Here is a 20,383-nt window from a genome sequence, read left to right on the forward strand (position 1 = left end):
GATCGGAATCTCCGCACTGCAGTTCTCATTGCGGAGATTCTGACCCGACAGTGGAGCCTGCACAATGACCACAAAGGCTCTTTGGGAATCGGGCCCCTAGCCTATAAACGGTGACGGTGAGAACATACACAGGTTATGCTGCTGTAGAAAGGTAATTAGGTGTCATTAAAGCACTGAAATAATCTCCCAGGTATAAAGTGAAGAATGAAATTAGAAAAAGAAACTTCAAAAGGTCAATCTAAGTTTCAAGCAAAAGATTGAAGGTCACATGGTCCCGCTCCCATCCCTCACCTAAGAATCCTCTCCGTTGGCACTACCCACCAATTACAGATGACAGAATTCACACAGAATATCCAAGCAGAGCCAAGAAAAGTGAAAATTTGCGCAAACCTTAAAGGAAAGACAATAAGCTGGTATTTCACCAACACTGGTTTGTGGAAAAGTGCAGGACTGGGCCACTCCCCAAGGAGAACCAACAAATCTGCCATACAAGGGCTCTATTCTGTCGACTGAAGATCAGGAGTAAGCTTTTATTACTCAAGTCTGGGCTCAAACAGATCATGATTATGGGGCGAACGTGTCGGTTTCAGTTTTTCTTACGCCAACATTGATCGCATCGTTTACTCTGATGGGACTTGCTTCGAAGCAGAGCTGTACCAAGAGAATAGTTAAAGTGCATCAGTACCACATCTTTTTCACCTGCTGCAAGTCTATGTAAGTCCCTCGCAAGCTTTTTGTAAGGCCACTTACCTTTTTTCTCGTGACTGTGGAGGCCTCACATACCAAGGGGCAAATTCTGCAGTTTTTGTGAGAAATACAGGGATGACGACAGGAAAAAGTTTGCACCCCCACTCTCTCGGCTGAAGACACTAAATCACCAATGTAGTCTAACTGAAGACCAACTGAGCACAATAGCATAGTCCATGCAATAGGTAGCAAGACCAGACCCTATCCACAGGGACGCCATCTTTGGGACAACCCACAAGCCGTGAAGGGTCTTGACCACACCGGTCACGGAGCCTACTCCAGTCAGAAAATATGCAAACTGCAGCTGGGCTATTCACAGCCAGTCACTACAGCGTCTAGAGGCAAGGAAATTGGGGTTGGCTGACTTATACGAAAACTGTACAATACAGCATGAAATGTGAGTTTATTTTGGTGTCACTCACTCAATTCTGGACTGAACTCAGCTCCTCTGAGAAGCTGTAAAATAACCAAGGCAGCCTTCATGTGCTGCAACACTTTACCTCTAGTTGTAAGTGCTGGTGTCTTTTTCTGTGTCAGTCGGTGCTATTTCACTCATGCAGTGGTTAAAGATATCACCAAAATACGGGTGCTTGAGCCACGCAAAAGAGAGTGTCACATGAGAGGGGCAACATGTTTTACTGGAGCGTGATGTACCTAAAATGGCGCCCCTTTCCCATTTTCCTGAAAGTAAAACTGTTTATCTGAGATCAGCACTTAAGAGAGATCCAAGAGAGATCCAGGCCTTTGAGAGGCAGTGGGGGGTGGGGTGAGCATACAAACATGAAGACGTGTGGCACTCTCATCTGAAGTCATTGATCTATAAATACTAGAGCGGGAATGATATTTCGCTTTTCAGCCTGTCACTGGACGATTTGGCATGAAGTGAAATCACACTAGATTCATTGAATCACAATATTATATATTAATATTGATCAGCTGTGTGTGCTATGGCAGGGGGAATCATTCTAAGTTTGCTTGTTTCGATAAGAGGCCTCTGATTCTAGGGAAACTCTTCCACTGAAAAATTAATATACATGTACAGTACAGTACAGCTTCTATTTAGCAATGTAAGACCCCTTACCACATCCTCTTTCTCCCCAGGGCCGGCTTTAGGGTGGAGCAACCAATGCAGCAAATCCTTGGGCTGAGCCAGGGGGCGCCCTGCTTGGAAATAACCTACGAGTTTAAAAGCACTTGCTGCTGTTCCTTGTGTGTCCAGCAGTTTTCAGGCAACAATAAACATGTCAAGGTAACTCTAGTGATTAACCCGTTTACCGGGTGCAGGTGTTCTAAAGGGTGGGCGGGGTTGCATCGGCCAACGGTCGTGCGCAGCACCCGGAAGGTAGTGCTCACAACAGCACGGAACGGGTTAATGATGCTTTTGAACAGAGATTGGAGTTTTGTCTAGTGACAGTTTTGACTCATCACAAAGTAGCGCAAAGGAAGTGTCCCTTGCAGATCACCTTTACTGCTTTTGTCACATGGATCTTTTTGTTACTTGCAGTTCATAAGTTAAAATCCTAATATAGCACAGTGACCTATGAACTGTCATCAAAGAGCTGCATCGAAATGCAATTGTATAGGTTAGAACATTATGTTTTATCCACAATATTTCATTATCTAAATGTTGCTAAAAATGTTCAATTTGGGTTGAAAACCTTCTAATTTGTAAAACCAACCTCAAACACTGTGGTACATTTTAAATCCTGAGTTTGTGCTTTTCCACATCAACCACTCTTAACATATACTGCCTACTACCATGGATGACGTGACTCCTAGACCTTGTAATCCTCGTTGTCTTATGCAACATTTAATATAAACTGATGTCGACATGTATGATTTATTGTCTCTGTATAATGTGTGTGTCTTGTAAAGTGTTGTGACACCTGTCATTGACCTGAGGAGCGCTATAAAACAAATGAAAAGTATGAGAGAGAGAGGTACAGAGAGTGAGAGAGAAAGGCACTATTCGAGGATGGTAGTAAGGAAATCCTTCGAGAAGGAGATCAGTGGATGGGCACCAAAGAAGATTGTCGCACTGGGTCCTACTAGCACTAAAACCAACCCTGTCCCTCCCATTCCATTGTTGTATACAACCAGAAATGCTTACACTCATTACACCTTCAATAGAATTGCTGCCAGTTAACAGTAAACTTTACCACCCAACAAACTTTCAAATAGCTGAAACGTGGAGTGATATCACTGAGAGACCAGGGGCAACTCTGCTCCTCTGTTTGAGAGGAGGAGTGTCGCCCCACTAAGGAAAGCCCAAGGCCATAAGTGAAAAATAAAATGGTAATAAAGTTTATTTATCACCATTTTATTTTTCAACAACCCATCCCGAACTAAGTGCTGGGATGAGTCGGGCCAGTGCTGACGAGTGCCCGCAGCGGAAGCTGTGCGATTTAAAATGAGCATGTCCCTTTGGCTAGCCATCCTGCAACGGCCAGCTAGACATGCGCAGTTTAAAGTTTCTAACTCAGCTGTCTTAGACACTGTGAGAGACCAGGGTTTCTGGCTGTGTAGTGCATCGAATCCGAGCCCGAGGGCACTGTCAAATGACGTGCATTTCAGAAAACGATCAGAAACTGAATTGTTCTGGACTGCCTTTATTTGAAATCCAGGAAAATGGGGGAAGCATCTGAAGAACACTCGACGAAAGCCACCCTGGTGTCAAAAGAACTTCAGCTTCAGAGTGATCAAAACATCCAGACTCCAGCTCTCCTGCGGCTCTTTGATGTATCCATAAATTAATGTGTAGCACTATATAAAACGCCAACGTTAATAAATGCGGTACATCTCATTACATTTGCGGCAAGTCTATAGTAGATTACATTGTGGTCGCCAGTCTTTGGACTGCCACTCGCACACGTCAACCTACAGATATTGCTGTTCTCCAAAACTTCTTTTTCTGCTCACTTTCTCACTGTATGTGCTCACGCCAGGACACTCTTGAGTATTTGAGCGCGCTACAAAACCCTCTATAACATAACATAACAATTAACCATATGCGGGTACCAAAATCACGCAACATACAGGGTGTGGCTAGCAGAACTGTAAGGTGTACTGTAAATAAAGTCTCCAGTACTAGTCAAATTTTCTAGCATATAATAGGTATGCATACATTTTGTAAATTCGTTTTGCATGAACCCCACCTGTGAGGATACCGGCCAAGGATGCCAGAAACATAAATATGCCCTGGAGTGATTAAAGGTGTGCAATAGGCACTCAACTTAAAGAAATCCATCAGTACAACCACTTGAAATTAATGTTCCTGAGGACTGTGTGCTGCCTATACAGCTCCTCTGTGATCACGGTACAATGGGGTGACTTAATAATATAACCGTGCAATATTGGAGATTATTACGATTTCCAACTATGGCCACAAGAGAGCAGTGTAACACCATAAACGTCAATCGGGAAGCCTAAAATAGGGTACGAGCTCTCCACAGCTCAGCAAGGTTTGCGCACGAGTTTACTTTTCGAAATGTATCTGGGTCTCGTGTGAGAAGAGCAGATAAATAATAAGTAAAACGAGACACGGCGGGGTGGGGGAGATGGATATTAAGCGCAAAAGCTCCAGGGTGTGTAGCTGGCAGTATGGGTCAGACAGCTGATGGCCCCGTTATGGATGCCTTTGTGCCACATCAGGTTTTCACTCTCTAGTATCAGTATGGCCGACGATTCTCAGCTTTACGATGGTCAATACAAATAATGCCATCTTTTATCTTCATCACTATGAAACTCAATGTGGGCAGCTACAAGCACTATATAAATTATATATATTATATATATATATATATATAGTATTCGTTTTTTGCGCGCACGCAAATTTTTCCTGCGCACTCACAGCTCCTTTTTGTCACAAACGACCAGTACTCAAAGATGTGCTTTCTGTTATTTAATCCATAGCAGCACTCCCAGCAACACTGTTCGACGAGTTTCGCAGCCCACGCCGCTTTTTCACGAGACACAATTTACAAATTGTTTATTTTGGTGTTTTAAATAAAGTGCAAAAGGTGAAAAAATTGTGGTGAAACAGGAAGTGACATGGTGTATGTCGATTCCAACCCTTACCGCTGAGCCTTATGGTATATGTAGTTAATGCTTGTATTGTCAGTATGCGTGTTCCCCATTAATGTAGGTCTTATATTCCTATTCTGTCCCTCCAGTGGGGCTATTTTAACCTCGTGCAGTCAAATAATTCTCCAAGCGGGCTTGTGCTATGGCATCCCTACCTGTCAGTGGGTGTTGCGATGTTTTATTTATCAACTTGCTTTTCCCCTCTAGTGGGTGTTTGTGACATATGTCTGCCCGATTTAATGCTATTATTGCCTGTTCCTCAGATGATTCCCATTGTTAATGTTTGGGGCCACTATGTAGTTGGGTAGCTTCCATATTAGCGGTGTACGTTATAATGTGTTAAGGTGTACAGGTGATTGTGGTGTGAGTTAAAAACATTACATTGAGAAAGGGAAGTAAAAATCAATAATTAAAAGTTCCGATGGTCTTAGTGTAGATCAGGGGATTTAAAGGTGATAATGCAATTCTTCATCCTGGTTCAGACCATGGGGTGTGAGGGTTCTGAAGTTCAGAATATGTCTCGACTCCTTCTGTCTCAGAGTCCTTTCACGGTCACCGCCGCAAGGATGAGGTGCCATGGTTTCAATTGCATAGAATTTTAGTTCCTTCCAATTACTGGCATGCTCTCTTTCCATGTGTCTAGCGACAGCATTACTTCGGTCACAGTTAACTGTTGTCCTGACGTGTTCTAGGATGCGTTTTTTGAGTTCGTTTTTTGTGCTCCCTGCATATTTTAATGTACACGGGCATTCTATGATGTAAATTGCAAACTGACTTTTACAGTTTATAAGTTGTTGGATCTTCCAGGTTCTTTTATTGGCCATCTGGATTTCTTTTTTCTTGAGAGCAATTTCACAAACTTTGCATCCTGTGCATTTAAAGAAGCCTTTACGTTTCAACCAGGTTTCTGTTTTTTTGGAAGTTGGAAATGTCTATGGACTAGTCTGTCCCGAAGGTTCTTTGCTCTTTTGTAAGTGACGTTCGGATGATCACCTACAATCTTGGCTACTGTGCTGTCCATTTGTAGAATGTGCCAGTTTTTTCTTAGGATATGCATGACCTGTTTGTTTCCAGTGGAAAAAGTGGTTATTAATCTAATGGCATTTTCTTCCTCAACCTTTTTTGTTTTTTCTTTTTGTAATTCAGTTCTATTTTTCTGTTCAGTTCTCAAAGCTGTATCAATTGTTCCTTGATTGTATTGTCTCTTTTTAAATCTTGATGCAGCTCTTTTCTAGTGTTTCTTCCATTCCTTGTTGTCTGAGCATATTCTTTGTATCCTCAGGAATTCTCCGTTCGGGATGTTATTAATGAGACTCGCCTGATGGAAACTTTGTGCATGTAGCACTGAATTTGTTGCCGTTATTTTGCGATGTAAAGTTGTTTGTATTTTATTGTTGGCAATATAAATTTCTGTGTCTAAAAAGCAGAAAACATCCAATACTTTGTGATAGATAGTGTAAAGAAAAACATCAGAGGGGGAAATACACAACTAGCACTCAGGAGGCTAGAATCGAGATATATTATTTTACTCGATTCCAAGGCCCCGAATGGCTTGAACGCTGATGAAGCCCTCAGTGTGCACCTTTGATTACGCCATTAGACTCTTTGCAGCCTCCCCAGACACAAATCCATTCCTCCAGAATAGTATTAACTCCAAGTGTGATTAAATTACCTCGTCACTAGGAACAACACACTACCATCCAATTTTGTTATTTACGTATATTCACTTCAATAATAGGTGAGAGATGTTTTTTTAATAAATACGGCATCACTCTCAATTAGGTTTTTTCACCCCCCCACCCACCACTATTTCTGACATTAACAGGAACCTCCCCACTGCCCTTTCCACAGATATGTCGAATGGTGGAGCCATTGCACATGGTCTTGAATGGGCACTAGTCCCTCCATAACAGTTCATGGCCCGAATAGATAACTACTATTGTACTGTAGACACATTCTTCAAGGATACTATTCCTTTTCCTCTATTTCGGTCAGACCCACAAGACACTGATTGCGCATTTATGTGCTCAAAGACGCAACATTTAAGCAAGACAAACCATTGCAATACTGACCCGCAAACATCTGGGTAACACTTTGCTAGCACTGTACATTTGAGATGTGTCTAGTCGTCGAGGTTCCTATTTTAAGTACACTGCCGCATTTGTGCCACAAATAGTTTCACAATCACGGGTTTCACTCTATTCTAAGGCGTTTCAATTTTGAACTCGCCATGACGTTATTATTTGGTTGATATACATTGTGCTAGTTAACATGTATAACGTTTTCATTAATTTAGTTGACCACATAAGACTGCCATATGTTTTAACAAATTACGCACAGTCAAAACCAAATATGTGTCACCATGATATATTAATTCGGAAGACAGACTACATGAGTACACATGACTCATCACATGTTGGTAAACACAACTCTTCCATGCCTATGTGTCAGGAAGTTGTCATGGCAACACACTCTCCCACCACCAAACCAATCACTGTTGTCTTTGTATATATAGCACTGTCACTGTATGTTTAACTGTTGTGAGCAAGGCGGTTTTGCCGCCGAAACGCGTCAAACGATCCTAATGGAATAAAGAAAACTTTTCCTTGAGAAAGTGATCCCACTGTGTCAGCGCCTGTTTTTGCATGTTTGGATCCAGGATTGGAAACTATATATATGAAATTTTGACAATAATGCGCTATGTCATGAATTGATATGTACTGTGGGAATTCCCAGTTGACCCTCTGTTCTATTAACTTGCTATCATACATTCTTACAAATGTAGTCGGATAAAAGTATTGTATTTAAACAGACATTACTAAGAGCAGGCTTACAAATCGCCCTTGTGTTTGCCCGTATATGCGTCTTTAAATGATTAATTTCACAGCTGTGTCATGGTTTACCATGAATTAAGGCGTAACCAATCAGACATGTCATTGTTACCGCACTTGCACTTTAAATTCAAGCAACTCTTTCGGTGCACCATGTGACCAAGCCCTCTGTGTAGGGCGAAACGTTATCCTGCCGTGGTGTGCTGTTAAATAAAAAAACTCACTAGCACTCTGGGTCTTCCGTGTTCTTGCTAGTTGGTCAGCCGAGGATTGATGGCGTGGCGTGGCAGCAGGAGTACAAGTGTGGAAATATATATATATATATATATATATATATATATATATATATATTCCAAATGTGAAGAGAAACGTTGGATGAAGAAACTCCATGAGCCCGTTGATCAATACTAAGGTATTTTAATTACACAGCAGAAAGCTGCGTTTCGACCACCATGGTCTTGGTCACATATATATCCTACGGGCAGTGGCAGGAAACGAGGGTGGCAGGGCGTGGGGAAACAAAATATATTTTTTTAAACCACTCATCTCCTCACGGCCGCCGTCTCTCCTTCATCGTTGCTTCGCTTCCTGATGAGTCCCGGAAGGAGAAAGCACACAGACTCCCCTAAGGCAATCACAACACTGCAGTGCAGTGCTGTGATTGGTTGGAGCACTGTGGTTCGGCGCTCAGACGGGGACTGGGAGCCTGTGCAAGTTCTCCACCTAGGCTGTGTATTACAACCTGGTAGAGAGCATGCTAAGTGCGCAGGACTGTTTAACCGGCCCAAGACACCCGGCAAAACAGTCATGCGCACTTATTGATCACAAACCACTCCTCCTCCCTGTGACACCAGCACCGTCCCGCCCTAACCTAGCCCCATAGCTACGAAAAATAAAATGATAATAACAATGTTATTATCATATTATTTTTCCATTTTTCCTGCTCTGAGAGCAGTGAGGCGACGTTCCTCCTCCTCAGCGGAGGAACCGCCTCTGCCTACTTGCAAAAGCTAGTCGGTAGTTATAGTTAGGACCAAAGTTTCCATAGGGAAAGCGTTTTTTGTTTTGCCCATAACTTTGGCGCCGCTTGACAAATCTGCACGAAATTTTCAAAAAACATCCCCTTTTTGGTTCAAGTGGGGGCCGAGAAAAAAGAGGGGTCCCAAAGCATGTTTTCCCCATGTATGTCTATGAGATTTTTTCATTTTTTGAACACGACTACAGCCTGAACTGCTGAACGGAATTACACCAAATTTGGCAGAAAGCCTGATGTTAGTCCAGAAAGCGTTTTTGTGATTTTCTGTAAATCGGTTCAGTAGTTTCAGAGATATTTAAGTTGAAAAAATATAGATATCGGGGGGCGCGAGTCCTTGCAGTGGACTCGCAGATCCTACTGAATTTTGATTGGCTACCAACACTTTAACCAGGAAGTGTTGGCAGCCATCTTGGACTTGGCATGAAGCCAAGTCTCACAAAAAAGTAAAAAATAAAGAAAAGGAAGCAGGGTAGGAATATCCTTACCCCCGCCCACCCCCCCAGATATGAGGGGGGGTCCCACGGGGACCTTGCTGGGGGAGTGAAAGCCTTAAAAAAAATTGCTATGAATTCGCGCATGGACACACATATTTTCTGCAAAAAAAAAAACTAAACTCTGCTTGTCTTTTACAAGACGCCCCCAGGTGGACCAAATCCCGGGGGCATGTTTTAAAAAATATGCGGGTAGTGCCCATGCTGCACCCCCTACACCTCGGGGACAGCCACCTCCCCGGGGAAAACAATAATACACGTGCGGGTGGCCCGTACGCCCCCCCCCCCTGCAGCCCGGGGGATCACCACTTTCCAGGGGCTATTTATTACATGTGTGCAGCGGAGACCGATATGACCTCTACCCACCTGCTGGGGCTTACGCAATAGGGGGATCACCACCTCCCTGGGGCTTTTAATTCTTCATCTGGGGGGCTAGGATGCTTGTTTCCGGTCCAGGGCAGACATGGCTTGGCAGTTCTGGCTAGACTGTTCCCATGAGGCATGGGGTCAGACTGATTTGCATATGGCCATAACTGAACTGGGGTGGCTGAGTGAGCTAAAGAATGATGATGGTTTAAACCCAGATCAGTTGACTGAGGGTGAGTGCTTGCAACGTTCAACACTCCGTCTATCATCTCCTTTGGTTTTGCTTTCCCCGGGGCCTCATGGACCACCTCCTCCACGGGCCAAAGTGCATTTTAAGAAATGGGAGGTGCGTCCTGTGGCCCCTCTCCCGGGCCATTCTCAGCCCTGGAGACAACCACCTACCAAGGCAGGCCCTTAATCAAGGAAGGAGGGGAGCCATGTGGTCCCCTCCTGAAGCCATACATTGCCTTGGGGCTCCCCAACCCCGGGGCCTCTCACCCCTTCCTGCTATGTCCCGGGGTGCTCCTTCCCCTGGACATAGTTGTTTGCTATGGCTTGGCAGGAGCTTTACTACTCCCGCCAGGCCATATCAAACTATACTCCACTTTGAGCAAGCAAGAGCATTTTGCTTTCTCTTCTATAAAGCGGAGCACAATTGCTTTTGCAAACAGGGAGCTGCACGTTAGCAGTTCCCTATGTGCAAAAGCAATGCTGGCTCCTGCAGGTGGCGGCGAGCTGGTAGGGATCGCTGGGGCCTTGAGGCTCCCCTCGTGGTCCCCAACACTAAAAAGTGGTTATCCCTGGGTGGGACCAGGGCACCCAAAACAGAGGCCGGACCCCGGGGTATAAGGTATCCAGGGCCTAAATCGGCCCGGGAGAGGGGCCACACCGCCACCCTCCCTTTATCTAAAAATAAATAAATAAAAAGGCTGGGCACCAGGGAATGGGGTCCCTAAGGCCATATTCAGCCCAAGAGGGGTGCCGCACATCCTCCCTTCCTTTAAATTATTTCAAAAAAAGAAAAAGAAATGGCAACCTCCCCTTTTCAAAATAGGCCTGGCTCTGGGGAATGAGGTCCCCGTGGTAAAAATTGACAATAGGAAGGGGTGCCCTGTGGCCCCCTTTTCCCGAATAAAGAAAAAAATAAAAAGACTGGGAATTCCACGAAGGCCCCACCCCTTTCTCCACCACTATGCAAACGCACCTCCTGACGCATTGCCGGTTGGGGGAACTAAGTCCCCTTGGGTCCAGAGGGTCCTTGGGGGCCAACAAGCCGTCCTGGTGGAGAAAGTGGTGATGCAACTTTAAATCCAATTGTGCCCTCAAGTGGGCGTGTGACAGCTGACAGGATTATTTGTGCAATGTCTGGATATTACCTACTGTGTATATACAAATAAATAAAATAAATTTTTAGAAAGTGCCACAAAATACCCAAAAAATATATTACCAAAAAACTAGTTTTAATATCCAGATAAGGCACAAATGATCCTGTCAGTTGTTACAAGCCCATTTGGGGGTACAATTGGATTTAAAGTTGCATCACCACAGATGCAAGATATTATGTAAAAAATATGAATATCTGAGTCTCTCAGCTGTTTTAAGTCAATCCGTGGATAAAACTAAAATAGGGGTTTTGCGATACATACATGGGAAATTGTGTAAAATGCAAATGGAAGAATTGTTTAATTCAATTGCTCTTGTGGAGGATCATGATAATGTGCTGAATTAATGTAAATCTTCAGTTGCCGTCAGTTAAGGCCCATTCAGGGTGTGATTTTGTAAATTGAAAATCAGTGTTGCTTATATGGCTAAGGAACTTCCGGGTGCAATTTTTGCATGATTTAATAAATACACACATACATATTTGTAAACAAGTTCTAAACATGTTCGTGAAAACAATTAAGGTCTGAAAAAACCCTGGTTTGGATATGAAAATACTTTGATTGGTGTGGAGGAAGTCCTAAATCGGCCGACGGAGGATTCTCATACTAATGGAACCTATCCAGTATAATTAGGGCTGCTGCAATTCCAAAAACATTGTCAGCTGGAAGCGAATCCTGATATGAAAATGTGTGATTCCTTCTATACACATGGCAATACAAAAGCTATCTCCCTTCCCCCCTCACCCCCTGCGCTGAAATGTTGTCAGGAATGTTATTAGGGGCATTGCTATCAACAGTGTTGCACGTGTAGTGGCACAGGGCATATGCAGGGGCTTAACACAGGCCCACGCTGCCCTCGCAGTGCGGGGGGCCTCTAGCTCCAAGGGGCCTCCTCGGCACTGCACTGTGGCCGGAGAGCTCCTGATTGAGCTAAGTACCGTGCAGGGAGGCCCCCTCACTTTTCATTACGCCAGTGGGCATATGGGACCTTAAGCGGAAAATCAGGCCATTTTAATGGTAGTAACCATGCTATGCCACTCAGATCCAGGTAATAACTGTCCAGTTAGGTTGCAATCCCTGCACACACTCACACACCTGTTTTAGCAGGGATCGGAATGACAAACGATGCGCTGTTTATGGCTTTCTGTAATTGGCAGGTGCAATAAAGATCGTAAGCTTCGTAAATTTCAGCAGGTCAAGCCTGTCAGAATTTATTAAGGGTGACACAGTGACAGAGTGTTTACTGGAACATGCAGTTTATGGTGTGGTAAGCACCCAAGCCGTTTGTTAGTTCCCAAATTGTCAGAAGTGGCAATAAATATTGCATTTAATAACTTCTCCAAACGCCTCGGTGTCGGATCTTGTCAGATGCGATAATCACCGTTTCCGAGACGGTCCACCAGGGCTCGGGCACCCCATGGTGTGCTTTCCTTTACCCCCATTTTAGCCATCATCTGAGGGTTTATACCCCTGCATCTTCTGCCCACCACACAAGCCTCGTTATTAAGCACCCCTCTTATTGCATAGAAATGTTCTTGAGTTTAAAAACAAAGGGGCAGATTTACAAGGACTGGCACATCCCTGCATATCAGCAGGGATGCGGCAGGTAGGATGCGTCAAACAAGTTTACCCTTGGCCACCACAGATGCGCCGCATTAACAATGCGGCGCCTCATGACGCATGGATAAACAGATGCGTGACGCATCTGATGGTGTAAGGGCGGCGCATTGCTGGAGTCGTGACGCAACTCCAGCAATGCTCAGGAGCTGCACATACCTAACATGCTTTGTCACGCCTTAAGCCTGTTTCAAGCAGGTGCAGAGTTTTGACACAGCAGCGTCGGAAAAGTGACTCAGTGTAATCTTGTAGATTTGACTGCATCACTTTTCCAAGGCTTTTTACGACGGAACGCCCAGCCTACATACATTAAACCTGACGTAGGTTTAATGTGGCGCAGGGCTTTACAACGTGACACACCTCCCTAGATGCGTCTCGTTGTAAATAAGGCGCAACATGGCGCATGGTTTACGCCGCCGCTGTGTTACAGAAGTGACGCAATGGCGGCGTAAATGTGTCGCAAGGGGCTTGTAAATCTGCTGCAAAGTGCAGCGTTTCTCAGTGGTGAAGCATCTTTCATGCCACAGCAGGGTTGGCTTGGGATCAAAAATCGGGCCGAGCACACCAAAAAAAAGTGGTCTGCATTTGCGTATTGCCTTTCCGCAAAACACTGCATCAACTTAGTTTTATGACAAGAAAGCGGGTGTGGGGCATATTTTATTAACTTCACTTAGATAAAAAAAATGCACAGATTAGTTCACACTGCTGAGCCACACATGAATGTAAGTGAGACCACTTCTGCTCAGGCCCCCTGCCCCCGCTCGATCAAAATACATCAATGGGCCGGCCAAGTGAGAGAAAGTGAATGATACCTCCGCCCATCTGCTTCTATAAAGGCCACTCAGGTACCCACTGGGCCGCAGGCGGCATCCTAACAGCACAGACAGCCCCCAGGCTGCCCAAAACAGCAGCCCACAGCTGGAACTTGGCTACCGGCCCTTTGGCTATTTCCCGAATGCCCGCGTTACCAATCCGACCCTGCGCTGCAGAGTAACTTTTACTCCCATGCCAAGGTACAAGAACAGTAACTTTCACTCCCATGCCAAGGTACACGAACAATTCTTTAACTGCTGCAAAGTGTCTAAAGATGCTTTTCAAACATCTCCACAGGTCTAGGATTACAGAATTTGCAAATAAACATTTTATGACATCCAAATATATCCGTTCTAAATTTAGAACTTCGATATAATGTTGCTAAACATTGCAATTCCATGTGGGATAGTCCAAACGCTCCTAAACGCATGTTGACAAAGCTAAGAAGTTGCAGTTGCCAGCCTTCCAGTAACATTCGTGCCTTGGGCTCGTGCTGACAAGTATTATTAGAAGTGGGCTGCGTCCTTGAAATTCTGCAAGCGCCCAGACTTTCATTATCATAGAGGTGGGGAGTCCTCACTTCTGCCTGGAGGAGGGGCCTGGGTGCATCCCCTCGGGCAGGACACTACTTCATACTTTACATTCAATTAGGTCCAGAGCCAAAACAGCTGGGGGTTTCCTTGCCAACTCCCTGGCACCTCAGTGTTACATTTTCTAAGTGACTGGCAAAAGGAGAAAAGTAGCAAAGCGCTCACGTGTTCCAGGCTTAGATATGAGCAGCTCATCCAGTCCACGTTTTTTTATATGTACACTGGGACTAGTAATCCTGGCTTTATAATGGGTTCACATGGGCTGCGTATCCCAAAATGTAAAATAAAAAACATGGACTAGCTGAGCTGCTCACACTCGGAAGTGGGAATGTTGAGAGCTGGGAAATGCCCTAAAGCATTTTTATCAAAAGTTCTCCCAGCAGTCACCCTTGTTTGGGAGACAATAAGACCTTAGATTTGCAGAGCATGGAGCAATTTGGTGAGAGTTCCATATGCCCACTTTCAATAAATAAGGTTGGCACAGCTAAAGGGGGTTCCCTCTGCTTAGTCAGGTGTTTATGAACCTGCAGGAGAAGGATACGGCTCTTCTCCTGTACTGCCCACCTGTCATCGACTACTTCATCGAATCATCTCCCTTTGATGACATCCTTGCGGCAAGGGCAGCCATACCAAGAGACCTAATAATATCTGGAAAGAATCCAGATTGGGACTGGTCTAAATTCAAAACTGAGACTCTGGAACATACCCAGCAATACTGGAATTTTCTGATCCAGCAGCCATGGCCTTTTTGCATAATTATGGATTTGCCGCGCTTACCACATATTTCATCGCCTGCTGCATAATCTCCAGATTTTAACACAACAAAATTTCCTTCCAGCTCAAACAGATCAACAGTTACTAAAAACATGCCAATGTCTTTGCACGCAGAGTAAGGCCCTTCGCAAAGGTTAACTGGCTTACTCTCTAACTTAAAAACAGAGGCACTGCTACAACAGGGGAGATTCTCAGATACAAACATTCAAGAATTGTCTATCAGCCAGTTGGGTGGTTTAAATACTCACTGGTGGAAGTGTAAATGTCGAAGAATTTGTTAGAAGGAGAGGCGAAAGGTCGAACATTAACAAAATGACACGGTTTGCAACCACAAATAGAGGCCTATTAGGATTGCGGTGAATCCGCATCCTCCGGGCCGGCGGAAGCCACCGCCGGGCCGGAGGATGCGGATTCACCGCTGCGGACCTCCAAAACACCACCAGCCACATTAGGATGGCGGTGTTATCAGCGGCGGATGGCAAGTCCGTCCACCGCTGATCCGCGGGATGTTGTCTGCAATTTGGTGGCGGTGTCTGCAAGACACCGCCAGCCAAATTACGATGGGTGAGGAAACATGCTTTTCCGCGGCGCATTCTCCGCCGTGGAAAAGCATGTGTAGCTTTGCTTCTGGGGGCCCGTTGCGGGCCCCCAGGGTGTTGGGGGGTGGGTGTGCACATGGGGTGCCTATGGTGCCCCCCTGCATATGCATGCACAAAGCGGCAGGCACTGTGCGGTGCCTGGCGTTTTGTGCATGCAAATGCACTGCATGCAGTTGGGTGCTGCTTCAAACAGCACCCACCGCAATGTTAAACATACAGGATGTGACCGCCAGGGTGGCGGTCACATCCTAATTCGCACGGAGGGACCGCCGCTGCCCCTGCGGACGGTCCCTCCACCTCTGGGGTGGCGGACGGACGCAGGTCTGTCCGCCATCCTAATTGGCCCCATAGTGTGTCACAATGTGCAAAGTGTACTTTCTGGTTTGCAAAAAACTCTTTTCAACATAAAGCAAAATTGTAAAGAGATGTGGAATGTGTTGAGCTTCTCTTCTCCTCTGCGAGTAATTATGCAATTAATCATTGAATGACCACCACTGTAGGCGCCTTGCCCAGTGTCGTTCCACGTTTGCCAACTTTTATTTTGAAAAGCAGCCCCTTTGGCTGTAGCTGCCCTAAAAAAAATGTCAACATGCAGGGAATGCAAATGCAGGTTTGAGAACTATTGTACCTCCCAGGCTTCCATCTCGGCATTTACAGGCATTGTTAGGGACTCACAACAGGGATCCTACCTCAAGCATATCAATGATGTTTGTTTTTTGAATCCTTGCGAATGGGCATCTGTCACTGAGCAAAATTAAATTGAGGCCACAAACCAGTCGGTGTGTGAAAGCACCAACTGGTTAGCGACCTCACCTATATTTCTTCAAATATTTGTATCTCATCTAGCGGATGTGCACAATTGGAGCATTTGACTTCTGCTGCCTTTGTGAAATTGTGTGGACAACTTCCCAAAATATTTCTTAGATTATACAATAACACTTTATCAAAACTAAGTTTTCAAGAGGGAACAACACAACAAATTGTCTTATTGCACAGATTTATATTCCACAAAATCATTTGGTGAAAACAATCAAATTTTTTCAGTTTCATTGATTGACGGCTGTAAATTTATGTACACAAAGAAACAAAAATCTAAATTTAAAAAATGTGCTGCTTACTGGAAGGAGGGGGGCCGGGAATCCCCGATCCCTCCGGTTCTCTCGATGGGTGGCGGGAGGTCAGTGTGGCTCTCGGTGCACTGGGACCCTGCGTCAGAGTGAGAGCTTTCAGCCAGGACCAGCTGCAGAAGAAGAATAAAACAGACCAGTCAAGTCTTTCATACTTGTCAACGAGGCTTCACATCACAACTTGCTCTATTATTCATTTCCATTATTCCTTAGGACAAGACTGCATAGTAGCATTGAAGAGCTTTTCCACTTCAGAAGAGCGATGCAACCAGGATTTGTGCGCAGGGATGGGGAATGCAGGCAGCAGTAGTGGTACCAGCAGCGAGGAGCAGAAAAGAGGGAAGTAGAGAAGGGGTAGGAGAAGAAGGAAGTAGTGGAGAAGAGCTAGAGGAAGGCAGAGGTGCTTGGAAGCGCACTTCTAGCTGCTTTTCTTTTCTTCTGGATGACCACCCTGGGCTAAGCACTCAATGAAACCCCTGCAGTCAAGGACCTAGGGTTCGGCTTCTACTACGTCATCTCATTTCATCAGCAAATTTCAGGGGGGTGGGGGCGAGTCAAAACTTATAATGATTATTAGGCTTGGACAGAGTTTACAGAGTTCTACTACGAGGAACTTCACGAAGTGACCAAAAAACTCTGCCGTGCTATGTTGAGTTCCACAAGCGGCGTAGTGCGTTAGGTCGCGCAGATTTTTTGCGCCGGGTGTTTGTTCCACGCACATTGAATTATATTACATAAAGGTCGTCCTTCGGTTGGATTGCACCCATGATTAAAAAAGGAGATATGAAACATGGATAAATTGAAGTTTGGATAATGTACAGTGAAACTAACATCTACAGCTCAAAAGAGGTTTGCACCAGTCTCAAATTAAGACGATCTGAGAAGGACCACAAGAGACTCGACCATTAACACATTTCCATTGGACACGTGATACTGGGTTTATTATTATTATTACACACTTGGTGACAGGGGTTGTGTACATTACTGCTGATTTGACATTTGTTGAGGTTTTCGTGAAAGCAGAATGGTACCTGGACACTCAGAACATTGTGGAATGAATACCACTCATGGTTGCAACTTTGACGCATGCGGGGAGACGCAGTACTAAGGGATGTTGGGAGGGAGGATTGAGGTTGAATTGCGCAGGAGGAGCGGTGATTTTTTCTACAAACACATGTGTGGTTAATTGGGAAGGGCGTAGTCAAAGCAAACGTGCGCGCTTAGAGTGGTAAAAGGTAGCGGTTACTGACAGCCGCTAGGTAAAGCTGAGAAGGAATGTAAGCTTGAATAAGAGTTCCTTGTATTTGGTTAGCAGCACCGGGAGGAGATGAAATTATATCTTGAATGTAGCAAGGAATAAGCAGTCACGGTAAGCGTTTCTATGTCTAAGGTTTAGGAAAGTACCGCTCGTGAAATAAAAAGCTCACAAGGTTAAATGTGGCAGAGGGTGTTGACCATTGCAGTCATAATGTGACAGCAAGACATGCAGGGGTGGAATAGGATATCGTTAGGTACCAGAATATGTATATATTTAGCACTGCAGACACTTTTGGTAAGAGCGAGGCATATAGGCATGATGCTGTTTGAGATTTAATGGGGTACACATAAGGAAGAGTTCATAAGAACACGCAGTATTCATGTTTGGTAATGGGGTGTGGTATGTGATGATAACACTGATTGTCTTTTTTTGAATATTTGTATTTTAGATATCCCTGATGAAGGGAACATTCCGGAAATGCATTGGATTTTTAAATAAATTATCGTGACTGGTGGAAACGTTTTACTCTTCTGTGCTTGAAAAAGACATTACTTCTGGGAATGTATAAAATGAATTGAAAATACGAAGAAAAATGTTTGAGAAAATTATGGAGTAACAAAGAAAAAGAGTAAAAGAGGATTAAAATTGAGACTTTGATTAATTTGATGCGTCCACGGCTGTGCATCTTGTACAGGGATCGAAACCCGATTCCTTTTGTTTGATGTATTTCAAGCGCACTGGGCGAAGCGCTATCAAGTTTGCACGCCACTATTGTGATGAAGAAATTGAACAATTAAGTAAAGAGACAAATTACTGAGCACATAACGAGAAGAAAGGTGTGCATTCCACCACCCACATTGAATTATAAGACATGAGTTTAAGCCATGTCTGGGAGATATGGTTATATGGTATTGGCGAAGGCACACCAAAGGCAAGCCTGTATGTGCCTGTCAATTCCTGGACCATGCCCAGAGCCAGGAAACCTGGTCCTCCCACTCCCACCGTTATCTTGCTGTGATACTCCACGCCTTCATCTCTGGCTGCTGCTCCACAAGCGGCTGCCTAACCACACCACACAACACAGAGGGAGCATTCGCTTGTACTTTCTGTAAGTTTTCATGCACTTACCAACACCCAACACTCATCGGACCAACAGTACCCAAGCCCCCACTTTCTGACACTCATTCAGTCGTGCAACCACCCACACCACACTCCACACTTGTAAGCATGCTCCTCAACACCCACTTACTCACCAAACATGCCACTGAGATCTGGGACCCGCTGTACGACAATTTCTCTCCAGGAAAGCAGTCTGAACCCCCCCTCAACACCTGACATTGCCACAGTAATCTCCCATGGCTACAAAATTCCCAAGCAAGACAGACATCACAAACCCAGAGGCAGAATCAACATCATCCACAGTAACACCATCAGCTGCACTACATCCACAAGCATGCCATCCTCCAACATGGAATATCTGTCATTCAACATCCAAGTCACAACTAACTTCACCCTAAGCGGCACTCTCACCTACAGACCACAGGGACCCCACAACAACTTCACCGACACCATCAGAGACTTTGTCGCACCACTCGCCTTCAATGCTAACAATTATATCCTCCGTGGAGACCTGGACTTCTAACTGGAAGACCACCCCAACCCCAACCCCAACTTAAGAGCACTCACTCTTGAAGACCTCGAAAACCTGCATATAACCCAACTAGTAAAGGGACCTACCCATGTTGTCAGACACCTCCTGGACTCTATTTTCACTAACTTCAGCAACATTTGAGTTGACAAGCCCACACCAGTTACTTCAATAGACCACTCCCTTGCCAAGTTCAGCATCCCCATCCCTATCCAAAGCACATGCACCACCATAAAACCAGCCTGCCGAAACTGGAACAGCTTCCCTGACAAGGAGTGAAACACAGCTCTTAACACCCAGAGACCCGAACACAGCAACAGCCTTCCCAAAGCCATCAAGAATGACATCAATTGGATCATCTCCTGCACCAAATCCCTTGCCCCCACAAACACAACAATACAACAAGATCCAGACCACAGGCCACTCACTTGGTACCAGGAGATACTCGGACTCATGAAACACAGCTGCAAGCAACTGGATCTCAAATGGAGAATGATCCAGGACAATGCAGATAGGAGCACGTTCAAACCCGCTCTGAGACACTACCACTAAATATTCTGGACTACCAAATGCGCCACTCTGGCAGACCACATTGATGCCAGCACCAACAGAAGCAAAGACATCTTCACTATTGTGAAAGATTATACTTCACTATCGGCCACCTTTAACTCGGTCACTCGCTCACAGTATCTCTGCAACAATCACTCTCAATTCTTCAGCAGCAAAATCATCTGCCATTTACTGCATCTTCAGCCCACAACTGGACCCGACAGAGCTTTCCAAATGCCTCTCAATCTTATCCAAAGAACCAATGCTAACCAGCGGCCTATCATCACTCCAGAAGAAACTACAGCCACCATGAGGACCATCCACTCAGGGGACCATTGGACACCTGCCCCCATCATGCCTACTCTAGACGACTGTAACTCATCAGCACCATGACCATACCCATTCTGAATGCCTCCACCTCTTACAAAATCATTCCAGATGCTTGGAAACACCCAACTGTCCTCTCATTGCT

The 20,383-nt window shown here is 45.0% G+C and overlaps 1 protein-coding gene across 3 annotated transcripts in view; it reads right to left on the reverse strand.

Annotated features, from left to right (window-relative positions):
• DVL1 (dishevelled segment polarity protein 1) overlaps positions 1–20,383 on the reverse strand; it is a 650,234-nt gene that overhangs the window by 277,236 nt on the left and 352,615 nt on the right. For all 3 annotated transcript variants that reach the window (XM_078642391.1, XM_078642390.1, XM_078642393.1), the window contains exon 3: positions 16,448–16,569. In XM_078642391.1, coding sequence (XP_078498517.1) covers positions 16,448–16,569 — 122 coding nt within the window. The remainder of the gene's footprint in view (positions 1–16,447; positions 16,570–20,383) is intronic.

Source organism: Lissotriton helveticus, chromosome 5_1 (assembly GCF_964261635.1).
Source record: "Lissotriton helveticus chromosome 5_1, aLisHel1.1, whole genome shotgun sequence".
Lineage (NCBI taxonomy): Eukaryota > Metazoa > Chordata > Amphibia > Caudata > Salamandridae > Lissotriton > Lissotriton helveticus.